Source organism: Python bivittatus, unplaced genomic scaffold (assembly GCF_059951505.1).
Source record: "Python bivittatus isolate LINGU-HERP-01145 unplaced genomic scaffold, Pbiv_v1 ctg000440_np1212, whole genome shotgun sequence".
Classification (NCBI taxonomy): domain Eukaryota; kingdom Metazoa; phylum Chordata; class Lepidosauria; order Squamata; family Pythonidae; genus Python; species Python bivittatus.
Window position 1 is genome coordinate 3,905,794 of NW_028277063.1, and position 12,030 is coordinate 3,917,823.

At 36.7% G+C, this 12,030-nt stretch overlaps 1 protein-coding gene across 2 annotated transcripts in view; it reads right to left on the minus strand.

The window, feature by feature from the left end:
• The window catches only part of SYNGR4 (synaptogyrin 4), a 21,546-nt gene continuing 9,516 nt past the window's right edge, over nucleotides 1–12,030 (minus strand). For both annotated transcript variants that reach the window (XM_088142678.1, XM_025169150.2), the window contains 2 exons: nucleotides 6,337–6,473; nucleotides 1–219 (listed from right to left, as the gene is read on the minus strand). In XM_088142678.1, the coding sequence (XP_087998804.1) occupies nucleotides 1–219; nucleotides 6,337–6,473 (356 nt within the window). The remainder of the gene's footprint in view (nucleotides 220–6,336; nucleotides 6,474–12,030) is intronic.

A 12,030-nucleotide genomic window follows, 5' to 3' on the forward strand; every position in this document is an offset into this window, starting at 1 on the left:
CTAGTCATCAGTATTCATTAATGTTAGTCGATGGGGTACAGGAGTGGATGGGTAGGAAGCTGCACCCACATTTTCAGGGAACCCCATGTTATTGGGAAGAGAGGTGGTGGTAGATGTGGAAAGGGTGGTCAGGGCAACAGATCCTTCATCCAGCGTCCGCTTATACGGCACAGGTGGCTCAGCCCACAGGTTCTTCACAGCCAGATAGGCTAGGTATACCTGTGGAAGAGAAGAGGTGGCAGGTCAGGTACCTGTATTCAGCTGTAGAACTGGCTGATTCCTGTGCTGTTATAAATTGACAGCAAAACCCAAGGGAAAAGCATATATTAACTAGAGAACATGTGTTAGCTTATGATAAGAAAACTTGATCTTGTCCTGGGAGATTTAGTATAACATTACAAAATACTATAATAATGGATAAAATGTTGGCCTTTTTGAAATGTTTGTGTAGAAGGTTTAAGGAACAATGAAGTATTTAGCTTGATAAGTAGTACATTCTCTCAGCTGTTTGTTTTATAACAACCACTTTGTTTCTGACAGAAATGAATGAAATATACTTTGCTCGATCATTTTCAAATGACTAGTTGAAAAACACAACATTTTTCCAGAATAGGATTTTTAGAAAAAAATTGAGAAAAAAATTGGGTCCTTAATGTGATGCATATGCTTTCTGCAGTGAACAGAGGATATCCATAAATGAACTATTCCTCCCACTTGTTCCAGTGCAAGGCAATATTTGGATGAAGCTACAAATGTCTCCCCTAATGATGAAGCAACCTGCTCTGAGTTTTAAGATGCACCAACATCAAATATAGACAGTCACTTCCCTCTACTAAATACGTGTACTTCCAGAACTAAAATATACATTTTAGTATACATTCAGGGAAAATGTAAGAAAAGTAAAGACATAGAACTTCAAATAGTATCAAAATATTGATTGAATATCCCGTGCAAATTCCCATCAACAATTGGGATTTTTAGCAGGGTATACCTCTAAAAAAACATTAGCTATAAGAGCAGGCAGCTAGGCTAGCAGAGGATTAGAGGAAAAAATAAATGCAATAGCATTCACCTATCTCTATGTTGGAGGCCCTGATCCTTTGAGGAAGGCAAGAACTTTGATTTTAGCCTGGGTTGAATCCACACTTTTTTTTTTCTACATTATGTAATAAAAATCTGATTCATATACCCTGTTTGCGGAGTCTCCTACATATAAAATAATATCAATGACTGTATGCTTATACCTGTTATTCTCAAAAGCCACATAAACATTCATAGCCAGGCTGGATTTAGGTAAAAAACTAAAGCCTAAGAAGGTCCTTCATAATAGATAGGGACCACAGTCTTGTTACGGATGGATCTAAGATCAAGTTTTTCTTAGCTACTAATTCTTTGGAGCCACTAAAATTAAAGTGCTCTTTACAATTGTATCTTGCAGAGCAGTAATACTAATTGGAGTCCTCAAGGGAAGGCATATATTTCTGAGGCCATAGAGTGATAAAACATTTCATTTTTCTTTGCTTTGGGTACAGAGATAAGATAAGGTCTGTTAGCTTTGTTGTTTGCTAGAGAGACATTAAGGTTAACAGCTGTTATGACAAATCACTAAACTCCCAAATGAACACTATTGATGGATATTCCATATACAGTAGATAGAACATACACCATTCTGGTTTGATTCTTAAATCTTGCACATGTTTTGCTGATATTTAAGATGGGCCCCTGCCCAGTCCAACCAAAAGGTGACTTAGTGCATTAGGGACTGAGAATAAGTTTCCTCTCATTATTTTAAGTGGACTTGATGATATGTGTGGGCCAAGACAGGCTTTGCCTTGAATTGAATGCTGAAAAATATGTATTAGTATACTACTTTTCGTTCCAACCAATTTATACTGAGATTCTTGTTCTGAGATTAGCAACCCTTTGGGAAAAAAAATCTCACAGTATGCCTCCTTAGCTCTAGAGACCAGGATCTGATGAAGAAAGCTCTTAGAAAGGTTTACCCTTTAAGAGAGCTACAGAAATGCACCAGCTGAATGATGATTTAACTTTCCTGGGCAATGATTCTGTCTCTCTGAGCTGTTACATCTGTCTGAGAAGGTAGAATGAACCACTGAAGTGGTCTGAATACTTTCTGGCCAATGGCACACAATTTATACAGCTTGTCATTCAGAGCATACAATGGACAAGCAGTACCATACCCAAATATGGACCTAGGGATGCTTGATCTACCATGTTAAATCTTGTTTGCTCCAAGTGACAATAACTGTTTGTATGTTTAGCATTAACCCCAGGAGCTGTATCTCTTGAAACAAATGATTTTCCTCTCAACATCTGTCAGGAATCCACACGTTCTATAGGCAGTGCAGTATTTTCTGAATATCTTGTATCTGAGGTCAAATGAGTAAATTTTGTAGATAAGAGTAAATGTGAATCCTGTGAGAAAAATCACCAGTGCCACCTAAAATCTTAACATAAGCTGAAAAAGAATTACTTTCATCTGGCACTGTTCATCTGACATATACATTAAAACTGATGATGAATGAAGTAGAAATAAGCTTCCATAAACTAGGAAAAACCTGCTCCATGATTGTTGAGGATATAAGAAGAATTTCCATCCTGAATTTCCTTTACATGTGAGACAGATTACAAGTAGATGATGATGATGATATTTTTATCCTGCCTTTTTTTTTTTAATATTTGATCAACTCAAGGTAGTGAACATACCTAATATTCCTGCCTCTTATTTTCCCCACAATTACAGAACATTCCATAGCAGAACTCAAAGTGACTCTTTCAGAAAAGCAGGACTTAATGGCACCATCAGGCAAGAAATTGTTGAATGATTTCAGACAATCTCAGAAGATCTTAACAAACACAATGTTTTTTAACACAATTATTAATTGAGAAGGTATCTGTAATCTGACTCACATGTAACTTGCATCTGCATAACCAATCTAACTTCACCTCCTTTCTCCCTTCCACCCCATAATTTAAATTCTACATCAGTCTAGCCACTGTGCACCTGATGAAGTAAGCTCATGAAAGCTTAAACCTTTTCAAGTGAAATGCCATTGTTCCATTGGCATTATTCTTGGAAACAGTGAAGATTGTGGTATAAGATCCTATGAATCTGAGATGATTAAACTTTCTGGATTGCCCCTAAATCCAGGAGATATTTGTATGATATGTAAAATGAAAAGATACTTTTTGCCCTTAAAACCTTGGGAAAAAAGATCAAAGCAATGCACAAGACAGCTATAATACAAAACATAACCCAACTATATGATGTAAAACACCACTGAATTATTGTGCATTGCCACCAGCAAATTATTGCTCTCCCCATCTAAAAGGTGGGCAACTGGTGCCATGCCTGTCCTTAATGTTTCTTCCTTGAGACATATGCTGTGTTCCCATTGAAGAATTTTACTGTATAAACTCAGAACTCATTTCTTGTAGCCAGATGCATTAAATATAGATATGAACAGATATTTTTCCATTAACTGCCCTACAGTATTGGTTAAAACGTTTATATCCAATTAAAACTTTCATCTAGTATATTTGGCAGGTATTCATTCATAAGTATACAATAATAAAAGCTGAGTTTCCAAGAAAAGGGAAGTGATCTCTTAAAAGGCAAGTATTTCCTTACAGTTAAAAATATATCTTGTGCTGAATAATAGACCTAGCAGTGAGATATCAAAGAAAGAGGCTTTTAATAATCCATGTGTAGGATACATAGTAGAGCAAAGACTACAGTGTCATTCTTTGTCTTAATAGGCTAGAAGATAATGCTTAAGAATTCATGAGAAGGTAGGAGAATGTAATTGTGGGGTCTTGGAAGCAAAATTTAGGTTACCAGGAAAAATGCTAAAGTCTATGGACTCCAAGGTGGTTCGCTAAGAAAAGTGATCTCATTCATGCATAAAATCTACTAAACAAACAGATTTAAGGGATCTCTGGATGAGACAGTAGTATTGGGAAAAGGAATTAATTGTATTTACCGAATAAAAGTATACTTCCTCCAAATAATTATATGTAAATTGGAAAGGAACGGGTTCTCCTATATTGCTGTTAAACAAATGAGCAGGAGCTACACAGGACTCAGACCATTGCTGCTGAAAGGCATTGGTGACTTTGATTATTAGGAGTTAATATTAAATTTAGGAGAGATGGCCCGCCTGCTTTTAGTAATGCCTAAACCTTGAACTTTCTCTTCCCTTTCTTTTCTAGTTATCTCTTTCCCTCACCTCATCTCCATCCAGTGTTGTTTCCCCCTTTCTCTTTCCTTCCATTCCCCATACAACTACCCCTTAGCTTTATCCCACCTTCATTCTAAGGGTTTTTTGCTTCTTTTTTACCATTTCTGCTAGGAGGGAGTGGAATGTGAACTGTATACTTGTGCGTTTATGTATGTAAGAGTGAAAATGTTTGACAGATGCAGATGAGGGCTCAATTTTTTTTTTATAAAAGGGGTATCTTATTTTATAGGCAATTAATTTTAAATCAGTAGCCATTAATTAAATGTGTATTTTCTTTTGTGTGGATCCTGCCCTTTTTTTGAGTGTGACTCATGTAGGATTTTTGTCTGTGCTTATTTTTTCTGTCTACTCTTCCTTAGGGGCAAAGGTGTTTACAACTCAGGGTCATCTTCTTTTGGATAAATTTTTTAGACACTGGGGAATACTTTGTACTCTCTGACCCTGTTAACTGGCCTCTATAAATTCTTGGAAAGCATTTTATTGCCACCCAGCTTTTAAAAGGGCTCTAAGGAACCAGAAAACTCTGAAAGCATAACATTCCATCTGGTTAAATTGGTGATAAAATTATAAAGCACTCTGAAAAACACAATTTGCAGAAGAAGGATCCACACAATTTCTACAAAGTTCAGTCTGGATTCATTAATTCCCTGTTAATCGTGATAATCTCTCTTCATAACTGAGGGAAACTAACAAGAAATCTGCAGTTTCTCATTGCAGTTATAAATTAAGACTTTGATCAAAGGTGTACTTTCTGCAAAATGTACTTAGTAAAGTGCCACAATAAGCAGTGGGAATTAAAATGCCCTGAGCTTGACAGGAGGTCAAGTAAGTTGTTACCAATGTGGTCTCTGTTGGATCTAAAATGTATGTTAACTGCTCAGCCTTCCTGATTTAATGAACATCATTCATGGACTAGACTGAATTCTGAATTGCTTGAGTTTGTTCTGTGCCAAGTTTGTAAATAAATGCCTGCTGCAATTGCTTGTATGTGAAGGCTCCTCCTGATTAATTCTATATTTCACTGATGGGAAATGTGAGTCATCCTGTTCCACAACAAATGAAGGAATAAACCTGCTTCAGAACTCATTCCTGAGGCAGTTTTCTCAACCCCAGAAATTAAAGGAAATAGATTGTAACTTTAAAGTTTGAAACACAGAGTAGGCATATTTTCCCCTCTGTTCTATTTCTGTAGTTAAAATACTAATATCCCAGAAAATAAGCTTATACTGTAGTTTGGTTTGATGCTTTTAATATGAACCATCAACTTTAGTTACCAACCTAAAGGAATTAGAGCCCCTTTTCATTGTAATGCAAAATGATCTATGCACAGGAAGCAATCTTCACAGGAAATGGGTGACCTGAGAGGGATTTAGAATGATAGTACAGAAAATTACAAGGAAAGACAGCAAAAAATGGAAGACACAGAAGCAACAAAAAATAGTAACAGAAAATGTCATCTATTCTTTCAATAGACAAACATGAGTTATCTAGTCTAAGCTTCTTAGATATCTGACAGTAGTGCAGGGGTAGGGAACCTGTGGTGTTCTAAATGTCACTTAATTGCAACTCCCATCATCTTTCTCTATTAGTAATTAGCCATTCTAGCAAAGGTGCTAGAAGATTGTAGTTCAGCCGCATCTGAAGAATCATAAGATCATTAGGCTTATAATATGACTGTCTATTTGGCAACCACTCCAAATCTAAGTGTTATATAGGAGTGCTAGTTTGACTTAGCTCAGTCTGATACATCCTTCTGAAATGCCTACATTTTAGCAGTACATTTAAGAAATGATCAAATACAAATATTACCTACACAAGCTGAACCAAACTGCTTGTACAATAAAAAAAAATAATTTCATTGAAAAGTAAACACCATCCATTATGGGATTATCCTCATCTGATTTAATGAGTAAAGTATATGATATCTGCTTCCTTAAGGCAGTCCATTTGGGCTTGATAAGATGAAATTGTCTTTGTGGCTAATGATACTCTGCAGGGATGTACTCTGCTTCCATGGCAGACTCAGTAAGGGTTCTCATTCTGAAATAATAATGGATGTACTTGACTGACTCACCCAGCATGGAACAGAAAGGAAGGCAAAGGCAATGCTACCCCGTGCAGCACTAGTTCCCAGCAGGTAGGAGTGAGTTGACCGGTTCCACTGATTGGCTAGGAAACAGAATCCAACAAACCACAGGCATGTCCATGTGACTGAGGAAAGAAGACAACTTAGAATGTGACACAAACAAGGGAAAATGTAAATTATATGTTAGCATAAGCCCTCTGAGAGCCATTGTATTGGGTAAAGATAGTATTCAATTCTCATTGTTTTTTATTCCATCGCCACACACTGTATAAGGACACTTCTAGACCACCATTGCTTAAAAAGGATTGGATACAGTATTCATTTTTTTGTGCTGGCACTGTAAGAAATGTGAGGGCTCTTTAACTCTTATGATTTGGTCTTGTCCAGCTAAAGCTTTGTTTTGGTTTCAAATCATAGCATATATTAATGCTATTTAATTAATTTTGGAAATAAATGTAAAAACTAAAGATTTAAATATGATTTGATTGATAGCTGAACTATATTCCTAAAAGATGGAATTATTTCATGAAAAGCTTTGGCTCTATTGGTAAAGAGGATAATATATGTAAATGGAAATAGACTCATCCTCCTAATATTAAGGAATTGAATCAGGATATGAGTCTGTAATCTATTTTTGAAAAGTCTTTCGGTTCTAAAAATGAAAAAAATGAAATAATATGTCACTACATGGTCTAGATTTAATAAGGTTAAAGACTTAATTAATTTTATATTAATACTAAATGGATGTGTTATAGATCTTTTTCCTTCTTTAAATGTTTAAATTTTTTGTTTAGTTTGTTTTAATTACTATGTTCTTTTCTCTCTCTATAGATACTATATATATCTTGTCTGTTATTATTGTAGTTGTCTGTATTTCATTATTAAAAAACAATTTTAAAACTTTTAAAAATATATAGACTGCCATTATTTCCAACCCCCAATCTCAAAAGTAGTTTAATGGCCATGTTAGTTGTGCTGACTCAGAACAAAGAATAAAACTCACTGCCCCTATCCCCAAGCTTCTATAAGCCCTGCTGCAACAAAAATCCCATCAACCTCTTCACCCCACTTCACACAAAAAAGACAGTAACAAAAATAAATTAAAAAGCCAAGGCAACTTGGCCCTTTGCATTAAGATTGGTCTCTTGCCAAAGGAAAGAGGGAGACATGTCAGTTTCACTCTGCTTATTCTGCTATTAAGAAAGTGCTGCAAAATTGACAAGCCAGCATTATCACTATAGGGCTTGCTGAGGAGTTGAAGCATAGGCATCTATTTGAGTTGAAACAGCTTGTGCGGAAGTGCTTTAACAGTCATTTGCTCTTCTCTCTCCACATTGTTATTGGAAAAAAAGTAGCAAAGTCAAACTTAAGAAATAGTGGATATAAAAATCTTCACTCAAAAATGCTGAGTGAACACTACTCAAATTAACACAGACTATTTTATAAGTTATCTCAGCAAAATGCATTGTAGTTTCCTATTGTTTTCAGAAACAAGATTCAGAAATATGCATGTTTAAAGTCAAATTCAGTTTCAGATCTGAGAAAGGCACTAGAAAACTATCTCATTAGTATCCTGCTTTTTCCTGCTCCCGTAACATACAGTATTTTTTAAATCTAGATTTGGGAGAGCCATGATCAAAATCTTTCCCACTGTTTATTTTTAAAGATTAAGGTAAGTGGGAATAGAGACGACCTTCTCCATACCTTTTCATTCTTTATGTATGCATTTTCTAATAAAAAGACACTGGAAAGATAATTCAAGTCAAATACTGCATGCTAAATTCTCATTCCACAGCAGTGTTATAGGATTGCTTTTAATTAAAAAGAGATCCAAGTGGACCACTCACATATCATCTAGTATTATCAGCAACAATAAAGACAACCTTCTAGGGCTGTGTGTAATGGTCCAAGCTCAGAACAAAACATCTTATCCCAAGTTCACAAAATAAGGTGCTTTGTTCCAGGGTTCCAATCCTCACTTCCCATCCTGGGATGTCTTTAATTTATTTATCATGAAGACTTGAGGAATTCATTGGATACTAAAAGAGCAATCCCATATTCCATCCCCTGTGAAAAATGTTTAAGTAACAATGTACTATTTTCACCCAGTGTAGGAGGGTATCTTTCACTCAGACATACCAAATAGGTCCTTGATGGTGGGAATCTTTGCTGTAAGAGATTAGAGGGAAAAGAACAACACGGCTCTCCTGCCAAAGTAGCTTCACCAGGAGAAAGACATTGAGCCTATAACACCACATGCATATAGTTGCTAAGATTCAGGTATTGCACAAATGGGTATTGGTGGAAAACACTATAGACTTCTAGTGGAGTGAAATGCAATACCTCAGGAACAACCCCTGATTGAGTTGCAATGCCTCAGGAAATACCCCTGACCTAGACTCTCATAACCACCCAGATATGGCGAGCCACAGAGTAATTTGTAAAATGAAACAAAAAGTAAAAAATCCAAAATTCCTCTACTATTGTGGCCAAATAAATGTTTAGCACTTCATAAACCTCTAATTCTTGCCTATCATATTATAAGGAAATATTGGACTAGAACAAAAGGACAGCAAATTAAATTCCTGAATTTCATGGAAAGATGAAATCTTAAGGAAAAGGGGAGAATATCCTCAGTAGTATAGAATCTGAAAGAAAAAAAACAAATTCCTTTCTGTAACAATGGGCCAGCAAATCCAGTACTCTGCAAGTCAATATGATGATGACAAAAAAAACCCAAACCCACTTTCCACGTCAAATATATTGATAGAACTCATCTTATCCCCTTAATTAGGAAATTTAGGGGATTAACAAGGATGTTATCATGAAGTGCAAACTACATGATAACAAGGAAATTAAGTTAATATAACTTGGCAATACTATTGAAGTACTGTGCTAGTATCTTCTTATAGGATATTTAGTCTTCAGATTTCCTGATGGTCTCATACCTAAATGTAACCAGGTCCAACCCTGATTAGCTTTTTCAAGATCAGCAAGGCTGGCTAGGTGCTGTCACCTGCTCTGACATTTGAAGCCAACCTGGTAAAAAAGTTCCAAAAGAATAGTCTAAATGGGCCGTTTTTGTTCTGAGCTTGTAAGAGTTTTATGTACATTGTACCTCCTTTTGACATGCAGACTGTAATTAAAGTTTCACTTCATGACTGAGTTTTACTAAATCTTCAGCATAAATCAGAAAGCCAATATTAGAGTAATTTGGGTTAAGTTCTAGGGTGTAGTAACAATTCAATTATAAACAGTTTGAGATAATTTGCCTTCTGTTAATCTTTAATTGTTAAATGATTTTGCTTTAAACACAGAGGCCTAAGAATACATGTCCATTCTCAAAAAATTGTGACCGTATCTTACTGGGATAACTGGCTATATATTTCACTTCATCTTCTCCCTATTTTATATTTGTCACATGATACACTTTACTTCTTTTGATTTTTTATTTGATGTATCAAGCCCTTCAAGTCAGGCAAACTTAGGAAACAAGAACCACTTGTTCTGGCTTGATCTTTATTGCTAGTAGGGTAATGTAACACAATCTGGAAAGCTTACCACATCAATTTTCCAGATCAATTTATATCTAGCATAATTAAAGCTGGCTTACTCATATCTCTTTTTCATGTTTCCCCCTCCCCTGCACTAAGGAATTGTTTCTGTAATTGTCCTCCTCTTTCCTCCATGTTCCCAGGGTTTACTAGACATTCTGTGATTCTATGCTATCGTTTTGTTACAGTTAAATTTCTTCAAATACAGTGGTACCTCGGGATACGAACTTAATCCGTTCCGTGACTCTGGGCGTATCCCGAGTTGGTCGTAACCCGACGCAAATTTCCCCATAGGGTTCAATGTAAATCCGGTTAATCCGTTCCGCCCTCCGAATTTGGTCGCACCCCGAAGCAAATTTTCCCATAAGGTTCAATGTAATTACTGTTAATCCATTCTGGCATCTGCGGACCACGCGTCAGGGGCAGGAAAACGGCTGGGCGCCGCACAGCGGGAAAATGACCGGGCGCCGCACGGCATGGCGGGAAAACGGCCGGGTGCCGCACGGTGTGGCGGGAAAATGGCCGCGGACCATGTGTCAGGGGCGGAAAAATGGCCGCGGACCATGTGTCAGGGGTGGAAAGATGGCCGCGGACCACGTGTCAGGGCGGAAAAATGACCGTACCCCGAGGCGGAGTTCGCACATCGAGGTAAATTTTTGCGGCCGGAGCTGGTCGTAACCCGAAAAGTTCGTTAGTAGAGGCGTTCGTATCCCGAGGTACCACTGTATGAGATTTTTAAAAATTGTCTTAGAAGATCTACTCTGGCATAGAAGGAAAGGTAGAAATGAATTAATGTATTAGGCTAATGTATTAAAAAGAGACTAGACAAGAGTAGGACAGAATTATGTTGTTGTTAACCATTATAGTGTTCAATTTAAACCAGAAAGAACCAGATATAAATCTCTGCTTAGTCACATAACCAACTAGGTGACTTTGGGCAATGATAAAAGGAAACAGACTACAGTAGATTCTCAGGCTGGTAGCATGTCAAGGAAAGAATAAAATGTAGTAACAATTAACTGACCTAATTCAAATAGTCAAAGATACTAAGAAAGACTTTTTTTCTGTCAAAACAAAGAGCCTTAAAATTAAGCCTTTTTCCTTTCACTAATGGAAGTGCCATGAGCAATTAATGGAGCCAAAGTATACTGCTTTACAGCCTTTCAGTCCTAGGGCAACTGTCAGTAAAAGACAATTTCCTTGTCTAACAGAGAGAGGAAGAGTGAGTTTCCCGTAGCTGCTCATTCTCTGGCCATTAATTGTCACTTTTTTGTGAGATGGGCGGTATCTAAATTTGAAATATAATGTAAATAAAACAGATATAAATTAATGGGACAAACTGATCTTCCCCTTGCCTGAAAAGCACATGGTACAATCTCCCTGTAGCCTTTTGATAAGGCCAATACAATACAAATACAAAATACTTTAATGACCAAGTATAAAATATATACAAGGAATTTGTCTTCGGTGATGAACAGCAAGATCAACAGTGCGTTTGGATAGCAACAGAAAAATAATAAACAATAACACTACACAGTAAAATAACTTTTTCAAAGGGAGAAGCCACTGTCCAGCACATATAGAGTCATGTAGTGTTTAACAGAGCAATGGCATAAGGGAAAAAACTATTCCGATATCTAGATGTTTTAACATGTGGTGCTCTGTAGCGCCGTCCTGAAGGAAGAAGTTGGAACAGTTTATATCCAAGATGGGAAGAGTCTGCAGATATCCTCTCTGCCCTCCTTTTGACCCTCACAGTATACAGTTCTTCAATAGAAGGCAGGCAGGTTGCAATTATCCTTTCTGCAGACTTAACTATCCGTTGGAGTCTGAGTCTGTCCTGTTTGGTTGCAGAATCAAACCAGACAGTTATAGAGGAATAAATAACAGACTCAATGATTCCCCTGTAAAACTGTACCAAGAGCTCCTGGGATAATTTAAACTTCCTAAATTGCCGCAGGAAGAACATCCTTTGCTGTGCCTTTTTAATGATGGCTGTAATGTTAAGCGTCTATTTCAGGTCTTGGGAAAGTATAGAATAGAATAGAATAGAATAGAATAGAATAGAATAGAATAGAATAGAATAGAATAGAATAGAATAGAATAGAATAGAATAGAAATCTTTATT